Genomic DNA, 25338 nt, shown 5'->3' with positions numbered 1-25338 from the left:
ATGTGCGTGAATAAGTATTTAATGTCACTTAACCCCAATGGGTTTGGTTTAATAGTTAAGGAGGAGCTCATATATTTATCCGATCATCGGTTCAAAATCTTTTGGAACCACCAGAGTGCCTTTGACGTGATTACCTGCTCCGTGCACCGTCAAGAGTTTATGGAGTTTCGAAAATTAGTTAAACGAAACTCAGGCACCATGGGTCAGTTAAAAAAAAAAAAAGGCATTCAGCGCCACTTTGCTTTGTAGGAGCACAAAGCTGAACTCAAATTCGGTCAACCATTGGCAAGGGCCACTACAACAAACACCTTATTAGAGACAAATAATGAGGGATAATTATAACATTAATCTCTAAAATTCTCATTTTGAGATAAATATATGTCTCTTATGTGGATTTTATTTACCTCTAAAAGCACCTAAAATTAATACTTTACTAAGTTACAAATTTATGTTACAATTATTAGCATCAAACCTCTTTTGCATCAAAACATAACTTTTAGAAACATATTAATTGTGGCATATCGAAAATTTGTCACTAAATATTTTTTTAGAAAGCAAAAGAGACTTAATTGCTTCTAAATCCAATCTTATTGCCCATAATATATTCTTTTAGAGGTAAAATACAATTGCCTCTAAATCAAATTCTCATTTGCCTCCAACTTACGAAATTTTACCGCAAAATAAGTAGATAAAATGCTGAAAGTCTAATGGATTATTTTTACCTAAACATAAATAATTAATTTAACATGAATTAAAAGATATTCAAATTACTCTCAACATAAGTAAAAAATATATTTTATTTATTTATAGATGTAAATTACATTATGCATATTTTGAATTCAATCAAATAGTAAATTAGTACTCTTTTGTGTATTTTACTTCATCTATTGTGTTTATATACAATTTATTACATAATTTTTGGATAATTTAACAATCTTCAACTTACCACCCGAGAAGTTAACGATATATAATATTTGATTTAATATTAAAAGAATATTAATTATTGTCTTAATTTTAAATAATTATATAGATAAAAATTTTACATATTTATTGAGACTTGACAAAAATATTAAATATAGATTAAATATAATTGAATTCAAAGATGCATTGATGGTGAAATGGTACAGACGCGAGACTAAAAATACTATGCTAGAGGTCAAGGGTTCGAGCCGATTTCAAGGCACAATATAAAGAAACGAAAGAGATAATAGTAAAATGTATTACCATAATTTATTTTGAAAAAAAAATTATAGAGATAATTACAATTGTCCTAAATAATAAATTTAGTAGTAAAATTTGATGTTATATCCCATTATTGGAGGCAAAATTAATTAACACTAACAGTACTAATTATGGACTTTTATTAATTGTTGCTAATTTGCCTCCATTGATCTAAAACGACATAGGTAAATGAGACAATTTACTCTTTTGCCTTTAATACTTTTAGAGGCAATAAATTGTTTTTGGAAGCAAATATCATTGCTTTTAAAAGGAGTTTTTCTTGTAGTGGACAGGGCCTTGATGGCACTGGTCCTTCCTTTGCTGCCGGCTTAGCTGGTCTTGGAAGAGTCCAACTGATGACTGCCCAGTCTGCCTTTGATGATAACAGCTGCCTGCTGGGATCTCTGGCCAGTGGATCCATCTCATGGTGCTTCGTCTAGCACGTCTCTTTCTCCACCGGTTTCTGGTGGAAGGTATCGTCAGTGGAGTTGGTGGTTTACGCTCGAGGACTGCTTCACATCTTGCGATTGATAACATAGCACACATACTTGCAATGGCTGTAACAGTACGAGAGGTTTTGGCTCATGTTCCATATGACGTAATTTTTCAGGTATATATTGAATTAAGTGAATAAAAGTCGTTGTAAAACTCTCTATATTCTCTTATACGGGGTTTTGAAAAATATATATATATTTGGAGAAAAGTGTCGATGCATTTCATTTCCTCAAAAGATATATATAAAGAGGTTCAACACTCATCCAAGCCCAGACAAATGGGGCACAATACAGCCCTTTCAAAACCATTGGCACGCAGGTCCATCTTAGTAGCTGTGGAAAATCTCTTTGCACGTATTGTTTGTTTAATTTGTTTGAATCGGTAGGGGATCAATTTTTGAGTTGATGATGTTGAATTTGATTTTATTAGGGACCACTATCATCTACAACTAATATTCCCAAGGGTAATTGGTTTTAAGAGGAGATTTGACCATCCCATTGAAATTAACCAATTGTTGGACTCCAGTGCTCTTTTTGTTTTTTTTTTTCCCCTTTCCCCTGGGTAATTTCGCTGCAGTGCATATTGCGTATCTATCACCCTTCTCTTCACAGCAATAATTTAATTCAGTTTTCTAATTTAAACCACGAATGATGCAGTATTTGCAGCGGACTAATTCCGGTCGCCGTTACTGTGAATAATCTTCTCCAAATATAAGTCCATACTGTATCAATTTCTGAGTGCTTCGAGTGCTACTGTTTTCTCCATTCATGCACGGAGGCAAGAATTCAAGCGGGCAGATTTTCATCACATTGTGCTTTCTAGGTAGCACGTCATCTCTTCAGAAAATGTTTCATAAATAAAGCTCATGTTTGTCTCTGTCTGTGTGTGTGTGTAATCAGCGCATGCCCATGTAGCTGCTCTATAAAAGAAGGTATTCCCTGTACAATTTATCTCTGTAGTTTCGTGACTTCGTCTCCTTTCAGTCCTGATCCTACTGACTGTAGGACTCTGAATTTCTTTGAGGATAGGAGAGGATACATTTGAATATTGGCGGAATATTTACATATATATATATATATATATATATATTTATGTTGGAGGGTCAAAAAGCGGCAAACACGGCGGTAGAGGCGGAGGGTGAGACCAAAAGTAAATGGGCGAGCGAGACGAGAGCCCATTATATTACATTAGGTTTTAATATGTAGTCTTATGTTTGTCTTTCTTCGGGTTTTGGTTCGGAGGGGCTTCAACTTCTATGCCTGAAAAATGAGACATGCTTTTTTACGTCCTGTGTTTGTGGTCCTTTTTGGATTTGGAAGACATTCTTGTGCTTTGCAATGTTTCCCGATTGTCGATCCACATTGCCCCCTTTTTTTCAAATTCCATACATACATACATACATATATATATATATATATATATATAACCACCGAAAAATATTTAAAATATTTATTTATTTCCTTGTCTGCTTTTGAAATAAGAGTTGTTGGGGGTTTGACTTTTGAAACTCTTGCACTTAATTTAATTAAACTAGTTGTGAACTCATGCGTTACGCGAAAAAAATAATAATTTTTAATTAATTTTATTAAATAGTTATACATGTTACTCATACATATGGCTTATAAAAACCAGATGAATTTGTTAAATGACAATATTTCATTCATATTGGATATAGGTAAATTACTATGACAAACATATATGGATAAAGTAGAATAATCTCTAACATTATCAACAATAAATCAAAGAAAAAAGGAGGGAAAATATTAAACATACACCTTTATATAATAAATATTATGTTATAGAAAATTAATTATTTTGGGTAAAATATAAAAAATAATTAATACTCTAAAATGATTGATATCCTTGTAAAATTCTTAATGAAAATTTAAGTTTTGGACTCAAAACCCCTAATGAAATATATAAATTTTTTTGAATATATATAAAAACTAATCAATACCCAAAAATGATTGATATCCTAATAAAATCCCTAATCAAAATTTAAGCTTTGGATTCAAAACCCCAAACGAAGTATTAAAAAAAAAATTTGAATCCTCTTTTGTATTATCAATTCTTATGTAAAGAAGTCATTTTATTGTGATAGAATCTAACCACATATGCTTTGCCTCTTGAATTTTGAGCAGGCATCAAGGAGCTCCAAACAGAGTGAAAAAGAAATAAGAGAGACGGCTTGCTTTGAGAATATAAGAATTGTTATTTTTCATAGAATTTGAGCAACACTAAAGACATACATATAGTCAATTGAAAAGAAAGAATTTAAATTTAATAAAAGGAAACATAATTTTTAAAAATTTATAACAATATATATATATGTAATGCCATAAACATATATTCATATATGTTGTAACTTTTATTATATATAAATGGACCACTTAAAGTACATGATGTATATACATACATATTTATATGGTTATACAATATATAATGTATATAAAATTAATATATTCATGCATGCGGAGAATAAAATCAATAAATGTATATATATAAAATGTATACATAATTAGTATATAAAATCAATATATAATGAGTATAAAATCAGTATATTAGGCGGTGTATATAAAATTTATATATTCTACGGCATATTCTCGCTTTGTATATAATGTATATATTTTGTTGCGCAATGTATATATAACATATATAGTCTATTGCATATTTTGTTCTCAGGGTAAATTGCACTGGTGGTCCAAAATATTTTACAAATATTTCATGATGGTCCAAAAAGTTTTTTTCGCTACATGATGGTACAAAATGTTTCAAAGTTGTTTCATGATGGTACAAACCGTCAACTTGAGCTTGACGCCGTCAAGCCGACGCTGACGTGGCTTCTACGTGTCACCTTCTTGCTGACGTGGCCGAAAAATTTTAAAAATTTTAAATTTTAAAATTTTAAAACTTTTAAAAATAATTTTAAATTTTAAAAATAATTTTAAATAATTTTAAACTTTTAGTTTAAAATTTAAATTTTAAATTTTAAATAATTTTAATATTAAATTTTAAAGAATTTTTATAAATTCTTTTAAATTTTAAAAATTTTAAAAATTTTAAAAATTTCAAAATTTTAAAATAATTTTTTTTTTTTTTCTAAATTTTTACTCTTTTTTGTTTTTTTAATTATTTTTAATATTTTATAAAAAAATTTAAAAAGTTTAAAATTTTAATTTTTTTAAAAAAATTAAATTTTAAATTTTTTATAATAATTTAAAATTTTTCAAATTTTTAAATTTTTTTTTTCAAAATTTTTACTCTTTTTGTATTTTTTTAATTATTTTTTGTATTTTTTTGGACTTTTTAAAATTTTATTTTGTCTTAAATGACGTAGCGCACTATAATTGGTTCCACGTAAAAAAAGTGACACATAGGACGCACTACGTCAGCAAAATGTTAACGACGTCAGGGCCAATTGACGGTTTGTACCATCATGAAACAACTTTGAAACATTTTGTACCATCATGTAGTGAAAAAAACTTTTTGGACCATCATGAAATATTTGTAAAACATTTTGGACTACCAGTGCAATTTACCCTTTGTTCCCATGTATATATTATGTTGGAATATATGCTTATAATCTGTATATTCTACTTGCGAAATCGGGATTTAAGCTCTAAATGATCATACTAATTAAAGGAAACTAGGCTCAATTAAGGGATTTGGGTTGGTAATTTGGCAGCACTTCAATATATGAAGTTGGCCAAAAGTCCATAATCTGAAAATGACAATCTATTTATAGGTATAAAGGAGTTGGGGGTCGTTTTGCAAAAGCTGACCGTTCAAGGACCAAAACGCAATTTAATTTTTATAATTTGAGAGCTTCGGACGAATCTAGCTATTCGAACTTGTCCGTTGGGACAGCTGGCCGGTGAGCCGGGTTACTAATCGCATGGCGCAGTTTGTAACCGCGCCTTCGTACAAGGATGCAGGAAACTAACGGCGCCCTGGTTTTAAAATTCCATCTATGTGGGAACTGACTTAAACCAGTTGAATTGAACTGGTTTGATAGGGTAAAATTACATATATGCCCTCAAACTTTTAAAAATATTGTATTTTTACCATTTTCGAGATTTTAAATCACATTTTATCGGAGAAATATTATCAAAAAATATTCTCGGCCTTAGAAAAATTTCTAAATTGTAACTACCCTGACATGAATACTTTCACTACGTGAGAACATTGTTTTTCTCCATCTCGGACCTTGGTCCAGTTAGATAAAATATATAGGGTTTTAATTAGGCAAAATTTATCATTCCTTTTTACATGAAAAATACAAGTGATTGAGTTTAAAACAAGGTCTCCAGAAAGTGAGCATCACGTTTCAAAACTCGTTTTACATGTATGTCCCCGGAGAAAACAATATTGCCAATTAATTCGTACAATTTTTAAAAATAGGCATGGATAGTCAAAATTAAGTACTCGATACTTGATGACTTATATGTTTATTCTCGATAGTTCATTTTCATACGAGCTATGCTCAGGTGCTTGATTAGTTCTTTGATTTGACGTGCTCCATGTACAATGATCATAACCCATGTCGGAACGATGTGCTTACATTCAAGCTCTCCAAGTTCAAAGACATAGGAGAATTGAGACCAAGTTGAGATGCTTGGAAACAATGGGATGGTGACAACATCCCTGAGCAAGGATTGATGGAGTTACGACCGTGTCGTTGAGGAATACTCCTACCGCTATAGACTTTGAACCTGAATCGTTAAGGGATATGCCATGCCGCTACAAGTTCAGTTATCTAAATTAATCTACTGCTAAGATAAAGGGAAGATGCTCCCGAGCTAAGCTCAACTGCAATATGTCGATAGTTGTGTGTTGTTTCAGGAAAGTTTTTGTATGCTCCCCACTCTAAGTAAATAACTGTCTGGGTCATGTCTTCCATGCATATTTTTCACGTGATCTTATCCTTGAGGTATTACATTATGTCTTTATCCATGTGGAATTCTCGCTAAGTCATCCTTATTTAACTCAGAATGGTTCGGCCGAATATATCGTTCGGTCACTTCTCAAACTGTGGTTGGTTCGATCGAACATACCATTTGATCGATCTTCAAAACATATCGCATCGTAGCTCCCTATCAAATGACATGGGGTATTCCAATCATGAACTTATTGGATATTGCAAAGAAATCCCCGATCTTTATATATTTACGCTAATGATTCCGAATATGGTGGCCCATTAGATTAACGTCACGTGGCATGGACTGAAAAATTAATTTTGTACTGGCAACAATATATATATATATATATATATATCATCATCATCATTTCCAACAAAATTGGAATGACATACCCGAAACAAACACTACCCATATTAATTAATTTAATAAGCAGAAGGATGAGACAATCCGAAGAAGCTGTTGGAACATCCTTTTCACCTATGGCCTCTTTAATTTGGAGTCGTGTGACGTGCCTCTCCGAAGATGAGGAAGTGGGTCGGTCCACCTCTCTTGGTTCATGAGCGTAGATATACATATCACTGATCGATCACTTGAGTTGTCGATCGGAATTATTAAACTTCTGGTGTGATGGTGACAGTTAAAGGGGGACAAGGGGGAGACCACACACAACATTCAAAGTCTCTCACACCGCTTACCTTCCCCTCCTCTCCTCTCATCTCTGCATATATATATATTGCATGTGGTGTTCCTCTCTATCTCATCTGATCTTATCTGATACAACCGCGTCTCACTTGTCTTCTCTCTCTCTCTCTCTCTCTCTCTCTACCCCCTCGCCTTTCACTAATCATTCTACCATGCGTCATAAAATAAGCTACATACGCACGTTAAAGTCTTTCGGCTATATATAAGCTTAATAATGCTCGCTCAGAGAGTATGCTGCTCTCTCTCCCCAACCCTTAGTCCACATCAGTGCACTTTATTTTCATCTTCTGGGGTAACTAGATCAAGAGAGAGAGAGAGAAGCTTATTCATTACTAATAGTCCATCGTGTCAATCCATAATCACCATGTCCTTGCTAGTTTCTCTCTGGATCCTCCTTCCTAGCCTTATTACCGTTCATATTTCACCAACCAATGCCCTCCGCCTTCTGCTCGAAGAAGCTGATACTGCCCAGATGAAGAAGTTTGATCGAAATGAAAAGGTATTTAATTTAATTTACATGCGTATTTGCTTGTTCCTGAATGTGTACGCTTGAAGCGTTTCCTTTTGTTCTCTCTTTTTAACTTCCTCTTGATACTAGTCATTCAGTCTCTCCTGATATATCTCAAGTCATCATCATTATTATTTCCATGCTGATATATCATATACAATATTCCCTTCCATGCAGCCAGAACAGAAGAGTAAACTAAACCTTGGGCATCTGAGCTATGTAGAGGGAACACGAAGATTATTAACGAACCATCAGTATGCATATAGAACTCCCTACAGTACCGCAACAGCCCGTGAAGATCTGCTCAAGAAGAGGATTGATGAGCCTCACCGCAGTGATGATTATAATAAGAAAATATATTCAGGATTCACCGCCTCATCAACCAGGCCTCTCATGTCATTCTCTAGCGAGAGCCGGATCAACAAGTCTAGTCCCGCGTCTTTCTCGGACTATTCCCAACCAAGAATGCGATCTCCTTCTCATAATTGATGATCCTCTCTCTTTTCTCGTTTTTTATCCATTAGTATACTCAATTAATTAGTTTTTCTAATTATTATAATGTTTCCCATGCTTCGAGGCTACAATTTTTGTCCGAGTGATAATTATATACCGTGTAGACATCTAGCTAGACTTTAATTACGGATATTAAGAGATTAACAGCACGCTTTTCCAGTTGAGGCTAAGTTATATCCATCACTGTGTAATGGTTTCTTTTCCTTCTTATCATAGCATGGAGATATATACATATATATACACACACACACACACACAATTGTATGATTTCCCAGCTACTTCGATGTCAACATTAGTACCTTCTATTATTTGAGAGGTTCTTCTATCGAAAGATGAGAGTAATTTTTCCGAAAAAAGAAAAGAAAAAAATGCAGCTGTAGCCATCAAGGCATGTGCATTTTATTTTATATATCCATAAAATTGACGCTTATGTTCATGATATATATCGAGTATCGACCCTCAATAATTATTACATTTGCTTCTTATCCGATGCTCTCTTAACTAGGCGAAAACCATAATTCTGCCTTCTTCTTTTTTTAAAATTTTTTTTCTCCCTTCATGATTTCATCTTCTTCTTTTTTTAAAAAAATAGGTTCCATCTTCTTTGTACACAAATGTCGAAATGGATCAAAGTTTCAGCGGAAAGAGGGAAAAGGGCCAAAAAGGGAAAAGGAAAAAAAAAAGGAAACGGATTCTTTCGGGTTTGAGCCACGTGTCTGAGGAGTGGGCCTCAGGCCTACAATCGATGATTGTGGGCCTCAAAACTTCAAGGCCCAATCAGAGCTTCGTGCCCCGAAAAGGCCTCCTGCCCCCACTCAAAAATTAACTCCCCACTATCCCATGCAAAACTGTCCGTCTCTGTTACATATATGTCGGCACGTCATGCAATGCATGACCCCAGAAATGTTAAAGAACGATCGAGCCACGTAGCATTTGGTTAGTTTTCCGCCCGAAAAGTCCCTCTCCACCCCCACAATTATGTCGTCGAAGAAGAGGTTGCGAAGGAGGATTGAAGAACTCGAGAGGCTGAACTCACCCGCCTCCTCTCCCTCCCAGCTCCGCACGGCCACGAGAACGCCGGTCATCTGAGCCCATGCCACCGCCTCGACTTCCTCAGGAACCTGTTATCCGCTGAGTTCGCTTCCGACCCTAACCGCCTCTTGGAGATTGAGTGCACCTTCCGTGACTGGGAGAACGTCGATCATTCTGCCATAGCCTTCAGCTTCGAGGATGTGGATGGGCATGGCCCCCCGTAGTGCAACTGCTCGTGCACCCATTCGTGCCTCAACAAGGACGGAGTAGACTGTCTCGCGCTGGAGGAAGAGGCACAGACCCTGGAAAGAAAAGGGAGAAGAAGAAGCTGGGGCTGGAGCCGAGGGATTTGTTCAAGCTGACAGGGAGGTTGAGGTGATAGAGGAGAGTGACGATGATGATGAGGAGGAGGAGATCATGAAGTCGACGGGGATCAGAGCGATGAAGTTTGAGGGATGGGGGAAGATGTTGAGGCGGTGTGTGCTGGGTAACCGCAGCTGTTCGGTGATAAGAGCGACAGCCTTAGCGATATTGGGGCTTTTCTTAACGCTGTATCATCATCTCATGGGAAGCGGGGGACGCTTTCTTCACCTCTCTCCTCCCACTTAGCTAGCTAGCTAGACATCTTTCCGAGCTAGGTCTCCAACATATTATTTTATTCCCTCACCTTTGCATATATAGTTTGATTTGATTAGATAATTCGTTTTCCAGTGAACAAGTACGTGCAATGAGATCTCTCTCGATCTTGTTCTGCTCAAAATTAACTATTGTCATTTGACTTGGTTTTCCTGCGCATTAGATTTAGAGTTCAGTATAGGCATACATTAGTGGACATCATGCCTATATTATATTGTTGGGTGGATGGTATTGTGCCATGAATGAATATCATATTGTCCTAGCAAATAGGATAGCCCTTCCTTCCACTTCAGGATGGGCTTTCTGTCAGTTCTTATGTAGTGATAGATCGATCTAATGGTCACAAAACCATCATGTTAGAGCCAGCCTATGCGGCATGGGTTTGTGCTCATTGCTTTTCTAATATCTAATAATAATAAAGTAAATACAAGCACAAGCCCATAAAAGCCCATCCTAGCCCATTACTATTATTACATGTATAAAAAAAGAAGGAAAAAAATACAAAAACTCCAAATTGTAATTTTAGCTTGAGACAAAGTGGACCTTATGATTTTTCGAGGGACAAATAACACCATGTGATTCATTTCGTAATACATAATGGACCTCATCATTAATTTTTTCATCACTTCTAGTTATCAAACTTTTTTTTGTCATTATTACCCTCAAACTTTAAATTTTTTGTAATTTGGTCCTAAAATTTGAGGAAAATAAAGGGGGAAAGGGCTTGGGCTGCAGGTCGACGACCCTGACCCCACCACCAAGTTTGCCAACACCCACAGAGGACGCCGAAAACCTCCATGGTCGCCGGCATCCTCTGTGGGTGCATGTGACTTCGATGGTGGGGTTAGCGACCCCGGCCCCTTCTCTTTTTTTTTTTTCTTTTCGAATTTTAAGACTAAATTGAAAAAAAAAACTTGAAAGTTTGAGGGTAATAATAATGAAAAGAAAATTCTGAGGACCAAAAGTGATGAAAAAATTAACGGTGAGTTCCATTATGTCTCATGAAGTGAACCATATAGTGTTATTTGTCTCTCGGAAAATCACAAGGTTTAATTTGTCTCAAGTTCAAACCATAATGAGGGTTTTTATACTTCTTCCAAAAAAAACATATCTTTTGCTCTAATGATAAAGAGCCCTACCCAATGGTTGTGACAGAGCCAAAAAATATTGGTTGAGTTTTGATAAGAAAAAATTAATTAAAATATTTATAAGTGAAAATTTATGAATTTATCATGAAATTATTTTTTTTCTTTTCAAGTATTCCAATAGATGTTAGACTGTCTCCAGAGGGAGTCTCGCTTGCTTCAGAGACGTTGAAATGGTGTCATGAGAGACACCGCATGGAGAGATTGCCCGTTGGGAGGCTTGATCCCCTTCTCTTAAACGAGAGACACTAATATCTCGATTAAGAGACGAATAGGCGGCTGCCGTGTAGTTGACCCTGGGCCCCACTCGATTGTTTTTGCTACTTTTGTTCTTTCTTTTTTTAAATTCAAATTAGATTAAAAAAAACACGCTCATTGCGTGGACGATTACTAAGAAATTTAATGATAGAAATTCCAAAATATAAAAAATTATTCATATTATTAATTAATGTAAATTTTGATCTTAATATATATATAAATGATTGAACGATTTTCAATTACTAGAGCAAAAACCATACTAAAATTGAAATACATATTTTATTAAAATAATCAATATCCAAAAAATTAGTTTAAAAAAATTGTTAAAATATTCATTTTGCAAATCAAAATTCAACCAAAGAATGAGAATAAATAAGAAAAGTCTTACCGTTACTTAAGCAACATTTATAATGAAATTGTAAAAGAGATCCCGACAAAACATTCAATGTTCAAATAGTAGTTAATGTCGAATAAAATTCATTCAACAAATCAAAGTTCAATCGAGAAAAAGAAAAATTTGGAGAATATTATTAATGCAATTAAAATATTGAAGCAATTAGTTTGAATTTTGCATTGTAAATTTCATTATACGAATTAAAACTCAACCAAGAAAAGAGAAATTTGGAGAAGAAAGGAAAATAGAGGTTTAGAATTATATATAAAATATTGTTCTCTTCTAACTGACATTCGGCTAAGCGGAGGACTATATTATATATAAATATATGAAATTGTCCGAAAACGGTAATCATATATTAATATATTTCGGCTTATTTGTTTATAAAATCAAACTTTACTTAACTTAACTTAACTTAACTTTTCCCCCAACTCAACAATAGAATTATTACATTTTTATCATTTTTAAAAAAATATCTCATACTTTTTATTATATATTATTACAATTAATTTTTTAATATTAAATTCTTTTAACTATTCAACACTTTTTAATACTTTTTCCTCAATTCAACCCTACAATCATTACTTTTTTTTATCTTTTTTTTCAAATTATCTCTCATACCTTTCCCAATTACTTTTGTCTTTATCTCCTCAAATCAAATTAAATTAAATTAAACCAAACTTAATTTCATTACCAAATGCAACGTTAATTTATATATTTAATTGAAGCCGCAACAATATCTTTTGTATTCTATATATGTTTATTGTATATTTTATTCCCTTGCACGTATTTCGTTATGTCTTATGTCATATTTTATTCGTTTGTATATATTACGTTGTGTCTTACATATAAAATTGATGTATTTACTACATAATTAATTAATAAAATATCTTTAATAAGAATATAATAATTTTCTTAGTATAAATGATAATGTGGCGGCGTGAGAATTCAATTATGAGCTATGTTCTATTTTTTTATAGTGTAGCGGCGTTAGACTTTGACTTGGAATTTTGTTTTCATATATATATATATATATATAGATATAGATGTATAAAAAAGATAAGTAAATGAAAAGTAAAAAAAATCAAGTATATTACACGGGAACATATCTTGATAAATTACTTTATAAAACCATATTAACTCAATTAAGTTTTCTCAATAAAAAATTATAAAATATTTAAAAAAGTAGTTGAGGTTACGTCTTGAGAAGAAAAAGAAAGAGATAAGAGAGGACATCCGACCCACAACTAAAATATCGATTTGAAAGAAACAAAGGCATGCAATAAAGTTAAATTAAAGTATATTTAGTTCATACAAAACTTGAATTGAGAGTTTAATTGGTTGGTGCCCTTGCTTCTCCCTTTGTGTGCCTCCCTTAATTCAACTTGTGCGATACACACACACACAAATAGCACAATATGCATGATAATATTATAAGCAGACAATATTGTATAAACGACAATTTGATTGTAGTTAATTTTATAAGAATGTATTTGTTCATAATGCAAATGATAACTCTAAAAATATTATAAGTCATCGTTAATATTGGTTTCCTACTTTATATTTTGTTACAATCTATATGAATGGCATTCGATGCAACATATGAACTTTAATTCTGCAAATAATATATATATATATATATTTAATTACATAATTAAGGATAATTTAATACATAAGCGATGACATGACATAACGAAATAATTTTATTTTTTATTTTTTATAATGTGATGAAGTGAAACTTCTGTTTGTATTATATATATATATATATATATATATTATGAAACCTACTTGAGATACTAAAAAATAGAGACGATAGACAGAGTGACGAGTCTCCCTTTAAGTGAAAGTGAGGAGCTCAGTTTAGACACTCAATTAAGAAACTTGGCAAGGAGCTAGTCATACAGCGAGGTGACTCTTTGACGGCATATTTGCTCCTGAGGAAGCTTGCACTAGTCTTAACTTCGCCTTTTTTTTTTTTTTAATCTTAATATTCAAAACCTAATGAAATCCTGATTTAATCAGCAAATTGAACATTAAATTTTGTTTTTTTTAATAGTAAATGCGTTTTACGAGATTCGAGGTTGTATTCTCTATTTTAACCTTGCCTTTATCCCCGCAAGATCTGAGGTGATGTGAATGGAGAAGTAGATTGGGTGCGAGACGGGCCCCACACGATCAGACATCCCACGTGGTCCCCATCCCATCCTGCTGTAATCGCACTCTGCTTGATCCCTCAGATTCCGTCTGTCCCCGTAATTTACTCCCCAATCCATGCCCATTTCCGTCCACCCAACCCACCGAGATGACGCGGCGAACCCCGACTGTGGACGACAACCACGTTCACAACGGCCGATATTTCCACCTGGAATTCCAATAATGCCCTTCCCCGCCACCTTTCGGCTCTTTTGACCTCGTTCTCTGCCAAAAATTTATCTTTTTACTCGGCTCCTTCCCCACACCCCCGCCCCCTTCTCATCAGTCAGTCATCACGATTGTACTTTTCACCCTCAAAATTCCCTTTCAGCACCACCTCCAAATCCATCCCTTTCGTGACTCAGTCCAGAACGGAACTCGCCTACTGTCCCAGCTAGCTGTAGCAATGAGTCTGCTCCGGAGAATCGAGCTCATGGAGCCCTACTGCCTCTCACCTCTGTTTCTCGCCCCCGATACCCTACCCTACGAGCGATTCTATCGCGAGCGGTTCATCTCCTCGCTCGATCTCTTGGGTCTCGAGCCGACCCCCTTCGAGCTCTTCGACGCCGTCACCGATCTGATCCAACTCGAGAGAGCCCCGTCCCTCAGCTCCTACAGGAGGATCCGCTACAGGGTCGGGGCCGAGTCCTCCTACTTGCTGAACCTGTGCGACCGCGTCTCCGAGCTGGAATCCAAGTTTGACCGTCTGGTCAGCGCCCGGAGGATTGCCGCTGGTGACCGGAAGCACATTTGGACGGCAGAGATCAAGGGGAAGGACGCTGACAGGAAGTACAAATTGACGGCGGAGATCAAGGGGGCAAAGGAGGAGAAGGAGAAGGAGAAGGAAAAGCATCACCGCCACCACCACCGCCATCACCACCACCACCACCACCACCACAAGGAAGGGAAGAGCTACAAATGGATTGCCGAGATAAAGGACAAGGGGGAGGAAGGGCCAATCACGCGGACTTACACATGGAAGGCATCGAACAGGGATATGGATGAGAGCAGCGAATCGGGATCAGAGAAGGAGGAGAAGAAGCACAAGAAAGAGAAGAAGCACGAGGAGGAGAAGAAGGACGAGAAGTGCACCACGCGATTGGTGGAGATTGAGGAGCCCAGTGACCTTGGAGTTTTCACTTTGAGACAGGTATCTATGTATCATCAGTGGACTGGTGTCCCTTTTTTAAGCTGGCATTGTTATTGTTTGCAGAAGCTTTTTCGTTGTTTGTGTTAGCAAAGTGTCCCTCGGTCGGTCCACTGGAAGCTTCGAGTTTCCAGATCTACTTGGGACGTGAGGAGAAAGTAGCTGAAGATCTGCTCGAATTGACTTGAGATTGTTGTGATCCGTTGACTTTTTGATTACTTCACAGTTCCTTTTCTTGTTGAGCTAGCTATATTAGATACGTAAGCTTGACTCACCTGTTTCACAAGATGATTGGCTAGTTGGTTAGTGGTAAAGTAAGAATCTTTTGTCATTATAATTCTCGCAAGCTAAGCATAGTGGATTGGTGGACTAAGTCTTGTCTAGCTAGACTTACAGGTCCATTCGGTCTTATTTTAGTTGCTTGGGTCACGAATGGAATGACAATCAATTCGTAAGACTGTGTGATTGAATTCTCTTAACATGTTGCTGATCCATAATTTAATATAATATTTTTTTCCCTTGATGGTGGACTGGTTAGGCTTTCGCAAAGAGGGCTGGGGCTCTCCGAGCTGCGAAGGGCAAGAAGAAGGAACTGTCACCTCAGGATGCTGCATTGTTGATCCAGATGAGCTTCAAAGCTTATTTAGTTCGCCGATCCCGTGCTCTGCGTGCCCTCAGGGAGCTTGCAGTGGCTAAAGCCAAGCTGAAGGAGATCAGGGCATTGTTCAATAACTTCTCCTATCGCCGCCGTGTAGGTCGTGATGCAGAGGAGCGTCAGAGATTCTCTGAGAGGATTATTGTCCTGCTCCTTACGGTTGATGCCATTGAGGTTTTGCCTCTCTCCTTACTGTCAGGACTTCAGTTTGTTAGAATTATGTCTGCATAATCCAGTTACTTTTCACCTGATTAAGACTTGGCAATGGCTCTGTTTTGTTCGTCAAGAGGCATCTCCTTCGGAATGAAGCTCATGCATGATGTGTTTGGTAGTGATCATGACATACTTCATGTTAACCCCACATATAGACAGTCTCCTCAATTTGATATGTGCATGAAACCATATTACTCGTGTTTCCACTATATGCCTTATTGATGCTAGAGTAACCGAACCTTCGTTCTCTTTGTTTGCCGATATTCATTCTATCTTGCCTCAACCTGCATGAAATAATATAGTCATGCTGTCTTCATTAATGTGTTTTTAGTGGTTCTCGCTTAAATTAAAGAGGGTACACACAGGTGAGATGGAGCCATCACTCGCCCGCATTTTATCATTATTGCAGTTGAACGAGTGTAAAGGGCATTTCTTAAGATTGAAAAGGTTTAGGATGCATGATTGTTTGGGTTCAAAATGTGTGTTGTTTGATATTAGTCTTTGAGGCAACAATTTAGATAACTGGATAGATCGATCAATGGAATAGGTGGGGGTCTTTTTTAGCAAGAGAGCTCCATGATTGTCATTTTCTGCTGAACCTTGCCTAGCAAAATTCCAAGGCATAAAGTTTTTAAATGGGGATTGGTTCAAAAAAAATTTAGGGTGCTGATCTGATGGTGAGGGCTTCGAAGAAGTCGATGGTGGATGAGCTGGAAGCAATGCTGGATGCGGTGGATCCTCAGCCTCCAGGAAGATCTCTCTCCATGAAGAGGAGGACATTCGATGTGCCTGATGGTGTGATTCAGAAGGAGATAGCCGAAGGTGTGACACAAATCGTCAGGATGCTCGAAGAGGAAGACGACCAATCATCATCTGGATCCTGAGGCACGAAGAAACTAAGCAATGCAGAGAGGATAAGGGTGGGAAGGGTGTATCTGTTAACTTGCCCATTTAGTCTTTATATAATGAATGTCTGTATAATGTGTTGTGTTCTCCCATGCGTTCTAGTGTTTAGTCTCGCTTGCAGAATAAGTTAGTTCGTTGAGACATGCTAGAGAAATGAGGACCGAGAGACTTTGTGTTGTCATGACGGAAGTGTGCATCGGGAAGAGTGCGTGTACTCTCTTATGGCTATTTTATGCTTATTATCCAGTCTCTCTTGGAGTGCAGTTGGAAATATAAGGGTGCCTTTGGATTCAGAGATAAAGTAATTTTAATTTTGATTGTGGAAAATGACAAATGAGATGTGATTATAAATTTGACTTAGAAAACGTGTGTTTTTGTTGTGTAGTGTGTTGAGTTAAAGTTAAAGTTAAAATTTTTTATTTGGGAAATGTGTGTTTTTGCTGTGTAGTAACTTGAGTTAAAGTTAGTTAAAGTTAAAATTAAGTGTTTGGAAATCCAAACAGGGCCTAAATACCTTGTTATCTTGGTTAGGTTCAATCAATCACAAGTATTTTAGGTTCTGCTTTTGAAACTTGGTTTGTTTTGCCAATGGCTCAGAATTAGGAACTTGAAGTCGGAGAACACCATCTTCTATTTTTCATGTTCCTTCTTTCCTATACCGAGAGTGCCGAGAGGGGAATCGGCTTAATTCTAGCCTTTTAAAATGCCTAAAATTTCCGGCCAGATAGGTCCATGGACTCCCGTTTATAACAAACTAAGGGTATGTTTAGTTGACCGGAAATGTCAATCCTTTCCGGATCTATTCCTTGAGGAATAATATTTTCCGTGTTTGTTTGTATCCAGAAAGAGAATGACAATTCCGGATGGGGCCTCTTATTCTCCATAGAGATGGAATAGTTATGCCCCACTCTCCCCCTGCATGGCTATTTCCATTAGGAATAGATCACAATTACCATCCTGCCCTTCAGCCACTCCACTGCCATTGCCACCGCCACTCTACCCTTCCATCACCACCGTGACTGCTGCCTCCCTAGCAGGAGTTCAGATCTCCATCGCCACCGAACTCCTCCATTCGAATTGACCCAGGAGGTCGGATCTAGGGCGGCTCCCAACCTCTTGAGCCACGCAGGAGGTCGACCTTGACCCCGCGACCCCCTTGTTGGGTTTGTGAGCCCAGCGCGAACCCAGCCGTGGGGTTTACGGGGTCAAGGTTGGGTCACCGAGTCAAGTTGGGGTTGGGCTCGTGAGGAGCTTACGGTTCATCTTCTTCACGTTGAAGAAGATGAACGGTGAATTTTTTTAAAAAAATTCTATTTAATATAATATCTTAATATCTTAAAGGTGGTATTTATATGTCTTTTTATCTTGTTTTCAATGTATTCCTAGTTTTCGCCATTTTTCTATTTCGTCCAACCAAACAAAATAAAATTTTATGAAAATTTCTATTATATTCTCTATCCATTCTAATCCATGTTCATTCTATTATGTATCAATTTCAGTCCGGGGAATCAAACGTAGCATAAGAGAATCAAGAAAGATACGTGCTAGGTGGTCCACGACGGGTTTGGGAATTGAGCTTTAAGCTAGAGGTCCTCTTATCTACTTGGGCAGATCCACTGAACTGAACTGAACCCAGTTAGTTATAATTGAAGTCGGCCCAGTGGGCCACTCCCAGGCCTATCTTGAACGTATTTGTTTAACAAAGTTCGTGCCAATGCATACATACATACATATATATATTATACATAGTCGCAACTGAAAAGATATCCGAAGTATGAGTCGTTTGACATGTTGACTGACAGTGACAGGTCTCGCTCGCGTTGAAACCGATACATGTTCTGCTTCTCCGGTGCAACATTTTCGCTCAACTCTTCTTTTTTTCCTTTTTTTTTTCAATAAATATTATACAATAATAAGTTACATGTGTGGGGATGGGGATGGGGAAGGCTGCAGTAATAATTATTGGGGGAGAAAATAATAATAATAATAATAATAACTGTGGTATGTAACTACCAAAGCATTCTTGTCGACGACTGTATATTAAATTTCTAAATGGGTGGGTCCACAGTCACATGTACCGCAATTAATTAAATGGACATGATTATGATATTTTGCCGTGCGTGGCAGGTATCATGTTATTTTCACGAAATTCCCTCGTATATATTTTCCTAATTTACTACTATACTATTTTCCCCCGTGTCAGTTGTCTGACACTGTCAATGATCGATTCGAGCATTCCATTCCATCGTGAGCATGAGTTAGAGATCTCTTCAGTGTACTTTAATTTCCTGCGCAAAAGCTACATGAGTTCCAGCATTTTAGCTAAAATATATACATGTAACTATTCATCATGGAGACTCTCGAAACTCTTTGCTCGGGTAAAACCGAGGCCTTCTTCTTAGACATTAATTAATTTAGGTCCAACCGAGCATGATATCCTAGTAGTTATATGTGCACCTTCATCAAGGTTCAATGAATCTAGCCCTCACTTGGATTTCAACAAATTAATTGACAAAGTTCATATTTGATTAATGCGCTAAGTTCACCAGAGACTTCACTTGGGATTCACAGGATATGATAAAATCATGCGGCTTTAACTTCCTGGTCGGGCTGTTAATATGGAACATCTACTATGAAGTTCAATGATAAGCTTGTCGAATTTGAATTTCACTCCCATCCCATTTGTTTGAGTATAAAGATTCTCTACTTTCTTCGCTGACGCTGTTCCATATGTTTGGCTGATACAGTTTTTTCAGTTTTTCTCCAACCACAAACAGGTACCATTTCTGGTCGATTTTAATTTGTCAGCCACGGCCCGTGTTTCAATCAAGATGATATGACGTCCTCTTAAATTTCCCTTGCCATCTCTTTTATAGCTTTTATTTAATTTATGCTGTAGACTGCTTTTCATTGCATTATAGGTGGAAGGTCAAATGTCCATGTCAAGTAGCCGCTTAAAATCAATATTATAAAAATAATAATAATAATAATAATAATTGCACGTCTTCTGTAGTCCTTCACATTTTTATTCGAGCAGAGAGAAGGAGGGTCGACTGCAGAAGTAGAATTCCGACCAATGGGGTTTGATTAAATCTTCCAAGTCTGAGAGTCATATGTGAGTTACCCTGATCAAATACGGTCGGTTTGTCAACAGTCACAGCCTCCAATCATGGTGAAAATGTCAAAGGAGCAGTCTTGAAATATTCGTGAATAGTAATTTGTAAAGTCATTCTCCCAGGAACGTTCATAATAAGTATCTGATTTCTAGAATTTGCTTCTGTTTGCGTATGGAAGATCACGTGAAAACAGACCATAGGGGTTTTAATCTTCACATTTCGCTTTCTATATATTTTTATTTTTCTCTAATGACTGGTTTTCGTCTTTAGATTTTATTATGCTACAGAGCCATATGTCTGACAGTCCGATAGTTTTCATGCCTTCTCAGTAGGCCCAGTAACTTGTGGTTGATTATGGTATCGTTTCCTCTTTTCGGTTGTGGGCGCAGCTATGCCTTTTGTTAAATGCATATGTAGCTGTTGATTGACAAGATGATCGATTCTGGACATTAATTCAGTGGGCCATTTAAGCAGTTTCCCCGTCATCTCTCTCTCTCTCTCTTTTCACCTTTCAGATTTCATTTGTTATAAGTTCATACTGTCGCCTAATCCCACTTTATTCATATATATATGCATGCTTCCGATGTCGGTGTCTACGTGCCAATGCATATGCGGTGTTAACTACATATTTTTAATGCAACAGCACGCGGTAAGTGTATGTCCTAACTCTTTTTATTTTGTATAATTTAAGTAATTTAGATGTCTAAGAGACAACCTTCTAAGGAAAAAGATAGATGATGTATATAATATATATGTATTGTTTATGCCAACAATCGACTTGTGCAGCTTGTTTGAGTAATATTACACCCTCCCATTTGAGGTTTTTCTCCCCTAATTTGATGCATCATATTATTGACGGCATATCAGTGTCAAGGATGAGCTCTCGATCCAGAAATTAGTGCATGAGACTTTCTGAAGCAACATGATTCTCTGCTCTTTACAAGCTATATTCTACTCTTTAAAATAATTAAGGCTAATTATTCAGAGACTCATGAAAAGCTTTTGATTTCGGTATTGAAAGCTTCTCATATATATATATATAATGAATCAAAAGTGGCTACTATTAAGTAGTATTAACGGCTTGTTTTTCTTTTTGGTTGCAGATAAACATTTGGGGTCTCACAAAATTTGCAGAACCTTGAGAATGTCTGGGGTACACGAAAATTTTCAATTTGATTAGCGTGCTTTTGTCAGTTAGATCTTTGTTAGAAGAACATTAATGTCTTCTTTTCTCACGATAAGAGATGGGGTGATTGTTTTAATTCTCAGAAGGTGGTTTTTCATTGACAAAACACTGGGTTGAAGTGATTTATATTGCCAGGGTCTGACTAAACCATCCTAGACTATCGCCAAGTTCTCATAGACGACTCAGCTGAGAATCTGGTAGAAATGGACCCGATATCCAATCATTCCTCGCCTGTTTTCACTGAAACTGCTCCATTCAACAAGTCAAGATCGCTTTGCTTGCATTCCAAAGTGCTTCCGCGGTCTGCAACAGCTGCTTATTCTCCCAGCTTGTATCTGACAATTCCAAGGAAAAAGACTATCTTACTTGATGATGTCCGTTCATCGGGTTGGCTGGATGCAATGAAATCATCGTCTCCTCCAGCAAGGATGAATAAGGACATCAACAGTGACCTTAAGAATCAAGATGATCTGGATGATGCTTATCAAACTTGGATGGTATGATATTTCTCTCGCGAATTTGCAAAAAAAATTCCTCAATTATTAATTAACTGTATTGTTGATTTTCGCTGTGCAAAACCTTTTCTCTCTGCAGCTCAAGTATCCATCAGCATTAATATCATTTGAACAAATTATGACTTGCGCAAAGGGCAAGAGGATAGCATTGTTTCTAGACTATGATGGGACTCTCTCCCCGATTGTAGACAATCCAGACCTTGCCTTCATGTCTGACACTGTGAGAATTCTTGAAGATGATGATAGCTTAACCTCACAGAAATTGATATCGTTTTCTCTGTGAAAAAATTAATCTATATATCCTTCGACTTTGTCAGATGCGTGCTGCTGTGAGAAAGGTGGCCAAATGCTTCCCTACAGCGATAATTAGCGGTCGAAGCCGAGATAAGGTGATCCCAAGAGTTTTTTAGCCAACTCCTTAGACTTGTTCAAACAAAGTTTCTCATATTTCAAAAGATTTATAATATGGGGACGTACGTTAGCAACTGCTTAGCCTTTTCTTTTCTTTTTTTTTTTTTGGGAGGGGGGTTGGGAATCTTGGGATGCAAATTTTATAATGTTATACCTCGAACGAGATTTCGATGTAAATTGAGAATTTTTTACTATTATTTTTTTACTTCCCTGACCCCAATCAACTAGGTTTTCGAATTCGTGAAATTGAATGAACTCTACTATGCGGGTAGCCACGGGATGGACATCATGGGACCTCGCAGATGTAATTTTTCTAGTAACCGTACGGGCTGCGTACAGTCAACTCACAAGCAGGTAATGATGAGACATATTCCTTTTCTTGTCGGGTCCCTCTTTCGTTTTTCTTTTTTCCCCACCAAATGCCCGCGGCACTCTGTAGAGGTTGATCCTGATTTTGATGGATTTAAATATCCATTTCTCCACAGGGCAAGGGAGTTTATTTATTCCAACCTACTAGTGAATTCTTACCCATGATTGATGAGGTATGTGCATTGATCCTTTAATGGTACACGAGCTTATATTATGGACCATAATTTGAACATGCCTCCTGAACTATGCACAGGTTTATAGATCTCTTGTCGAGCTTACTAAAGACATTGAGGGAGCGAAATTGGAGCACAATAAGTTCTGTGCTTCGGTGCATTACCGCAATGTTGATGAGAAGGTCAGGAATCTTGTCTTTTTAATTGGGGTGGAACGGGAATGATGATGATTATATTGGCCATAAAATTGTGTTAATAATGTCCACTTATGTGGGGACTTTCTTGATGGGAACAGAACTGGAATGCGGTGGCACAGTGTGTACAGGTTACGCTAAAAAACTACCCACGTCTACGTCTGACTCATGGGCGGAAGGTAATCTTCAATCCCAGACATAGAGTAGTGTAGCAGTAGATTAATTGTAATTGGGGCCGCTGCCACAGATTCTTTCGATATGATCATTTAATTTGCTCCTAAACTACACATCATTGATCCGCAAATTCCAATTTACTGCAGGTATTAGAGATCCGGCCTAAGATTAATTGGGACAAGGGGAAAGCCGTCATGTTTCTGCTTGAAACATTAGGGAAATAATTCTGGGCTTTAGTTCTCTACTCTATATATACATGTATATATATGTCCAGCTATTGCTAATTATATTGTACGGGCTGAGGATGTTTTGTTTTCTTTTGTTATAAAATGGTTGGTGCATGACAGTTGACGGGAATTATAATGTTTGCTGCAGGATTAAACAATTGTAAAGATGTGATTCCAATATACATTGGAGATGACAGGACAGACGAAGATGCATTTAAGGTAACAGTCCTGACATAGATAGATTATTAGTATTGTTTATGATGCATGCATGTAATCGGATATATGTTCTTCTAGTTTGATCGATCTTTTTATTTATTTATTTTGTTCCAGTAAAGCTGTATTGTTAGTGACGCAACGGACTTTGATTGAATGACGTTGGGTTTAGGTTCTGAAGGAGGGAAATAGAGGTTATGGCATATTGGTATCTTCCACTCCCAAGGAAAGTGGCGCCTCTTGCTCTCTCAGGGATCCTTTGGAGGTCAGTACAAACAGCTTCCGTAATTCCCTCAGATATATACACACACAAAATGATATAAAAAAAAATTGCGATTTTCTACGTCCTTTTATTTATTTATTTTTTTTCTGTGTATTAGGTTATGGAGTTTCTCAAGTCCCTGGTGATATGGAAAAAGTCAGGTTCATTATAGAAATTAATTGATAATCTTTCCTGATAATTTTGACTGTTACATACATAGGACGAAGAAAAGGCATCCCTCTCTCTGGCATGCCTTTCTAATTAAAGGGTAATTAGAAAGATCGATCGACATGAAACTCAAAGAAAAAAAAACGAAAAAGAAAATAGAGAGAGAGTAATTTATTTCTAAAATTATGTTATAAATAAATAATTAATTAATTAACCAAATTAGAAAGATAGCGGAACCAACGTGGGTTGGTTCAAGTTTTTCTGAATGCAGAAAATCCACGCTGTGAAAGTTTTAATCTTTAATGGACTGATTCGGTTCGATTGGATTAGTCGGGATTCAATTGGACTTCCGAATATCAGGGTCTTAAAAAAGAAAAAAAGAAAAAGAAAAAAGAGAGAGCGGAGGCTTGCAAAGGAGATCGAAAGGGAGCACGCAGAGAGTTGAATGGGGGATTTGCGTGCATTCTGCATGCATGGCATGCATTGGTAGGTAGTGCATTCTGCATGCATGGCATGCATTGGTAGGTACTTGCAATTGGGAGGGAATCTGCATATGCAGCACAGCGCTGTTGGTCCTGACTAAATTTCTGCTCATCAGAAATCCTAGCTTATAATTAATTAGCTTCTTTGGGTCGGGACTTGCGTACATTCCCTCCTCATTATTGTTAATTACCCAAAACTTCAACGGTGCTGGTTAGGTTGATTTCTTTTTGTTAATGAATTTATTTGTTCTCTCTTCTCCGCTTATTAATTAAGCATGTTCTCTTCCCTTTTTGGTTCCCATGTGTAATCTAATTAATCGTGATGGCTGTTAATGAAGTCTTTAACAAAATTCATTTTCAATCGATGTTTGGAAATGCTGGGCCTAATGGAGCCGAGTTTCCTAATCTTTGGGCTACTCATTAGTGGGCAAACTTTCGGTTGGGTCCTACGTGGGGTTAGGTTGAGGCCCGCAGGTATTTTCATCTTCCCATCTTACACCCGTGTATGCTATTGCCATGCATGCATGGGCTTTAACCATGATCCATTTTGCAAGGTTCGGCTAGACTATAAATTAATGGAGCCATATGCCCCCACGCGATGCATAAAATAAAAGGAAAAGAAAAAAGAAAAAGAAGGCCTACGAGAATCTCATTGGATTGGAGCCCCGACAGATTAGAGAGATTTTGGACCTCAAAAGGAGTCGGAGACCCCGACTCCGACTCTGACTTGGAGGCAACTCCGGCTTGGAGGACAAAACATAGGACGAGCAATGAATGAAAATGAGAAATCATGGACTGTGCAATGCATGCCTTTTTCATCTTCCATCTACTAGTAGTTGTTCTCTCCCTTTCCTGAGCGCGCGCGCAGTCGCGCACACACAGTTACACGACAACTACACAAACAACTACAA

The 25338-nt window shown here is 36.9% G+C and overlaps 3 protein-coding genes across 5 annotated transcripts; all 3 read left to right on the top strand.

The window, feature by feature from the left end:
* Nucleotides 1-7394: 7394 nt before the first annotated feature.
* On the top strand, nt 7395-8594 carry LOC116196960. Its single transcript, XM_031526935.1, has 2 exons — nt 7395-7836; nt 8023-8594. The coding sequence occupies exons 1-2, from the start codon at nt 7552-7554 to the stop codon at nt 8332-8334; spliced, it is 597 nt and encodes a 198-aa protein (XP_031382795.1). The 5' UTR covers nt 7395-7551; the 3' UTR covers nt 8335-8594.
* Nucleotides 8595-14283: 5689 nt separating this feature from the next.
* On the top strand, nt 14284-17238 carry LOC116196248 (BAG family molecular chaperone regulator 7). Its single transcript, XM_031525880.1, has 3 exons — nt 14284-15166; nt 15702-15992; nt 16694-17238. The coding sequence occupies exons 1-3, from the start codon at nt 14423-14425 to the stop codon at nt 16913-16915; spliced, it is 1257 nt and encodes a 418-aa protein (XP_031381740.1). The 5' UTR covers nt 14284-14422; the 3' UTR covers nt 16916-17238.
* Nucleotides 17239-20051: 2813 nt separating this feature from the next.
* LOC116194837 (trehalose-phosphate phosphatase A-like) lies at nt 20052-23975 on the top strand. 3 transcript variants are annotated; one of them, XM_031523735.1, is made up of 13 exons: nt 20052-20702; nt 21157-21206; nt 21375-21736; nt 21834-21974; nt 22072-22143; nt 22394-22519; nt 22651-22707; nt 22788-22889; nt 23003-23080; nt 23222-23333; nt 23451-23521; nt 23688-23780; nt 23896-23975. In XM_031523735.1, exons 3-10 carry the CDS (start codon nt 21443-21445, stop codon nt 23297-23299), a joined length of 948 nt encoding a protein of 315 aa, XP_031379595.1. In that variant the 5' UTR covers nt 20052-20702; nt 21157-21206; nt 21375-21442; the 3' UTR covers nt 23300-23333; nt 23451-23521; nt 23688-23780; nt 23896-23975. The 3 variants fall into 3 exon arrangements, with proteins under 3 accessions (XP_031379595.1, XP_031379594.1, XP_031379593.1); XM_031523734.1 differs by having other exon boundaries at nt 20053-20702; nt 21323-21736; nt 23222-23521; XM_031523733.1 differs by having other exon boundaries at nt 20054-20702; nt 23222-23521.
* The last annotated feature ends 1363 nt before the right edge of the window (nt 23976-25338 follow it).

Source organism: Punica granatum, chromosome 2 (assembly GCF_007655135.1).
Source record: "Punica granatum isolate Tunisia-2019 chromosome 2, ASM765513v2, whole genome shotgun sequence".
Taxonomy (NCBI): domain Eukaryota; kingdom Viridiplantae; phylum Streptophyta; class Magnoliopsida; order Myrtales; family Lythraceae; genus Punica; species Punica granatum.
Note: the sequence above shows the minus strand (reverse complement) of the source record. Positions and strands in the feature narration are given on the sequence as shown.

Coding starts and splice junctions, on each gene's coding strand:
- LOC116196248 (XM_031525880.1), top strand. CDS start 14,423: ATGAGTCTGCTCCGGAGAATCGAGCTCATGGAGCCCTACTGCCTCTCA. Junction 15,167..15,701: donor GAGTTTTCACTTTGAGACAG/GTATCTATGTAT, acceptor TGGACTGGTTAG/GCTTTCGCAAAGAGGGCTGG. Junction 15,993..16,693: donor TTACGGTTGATGCCATTGAG/GTTTTGCCTCTC, acceptor AAAAAAATTTAG/GGTGCTGATCTGATGGTGAG.
- LOC116194837 (XM_031523735.1), top strand. CDS start 21,443: ATGGACCCGATATCCAATCATTCCTCGCCTGTTTTCACTGAAACTGCT. Junction 21,737..21,833: donor ATGCTTATCAAACTTGGATG/GTATGATATTTC, acceptor TTCTCTCTGCAG/CTCAAGTATCCATCAGCATT. Junction 22,144..22,393: donor GCGGTCGAAGCCGAGATAAG/GTGATCCCAAGA, acceptor CCAATCAACTAG/GTTTTCGAATTCGTGAAATT.
- LOC116196960 (XM_031526935.1), top strand. CDS start 7,552: ATGCTCGCTCAGAGAGTATGCTGCTCTCTCTCCCCAACCCTTAGTCCA. Junction 7,837..8,022: donor AGTTTGATCGAAATGAAAAG/GTATTTAATTTA, acceptor CCTTCCATGCAG/CCAGAACAGAAGAGTAAACT.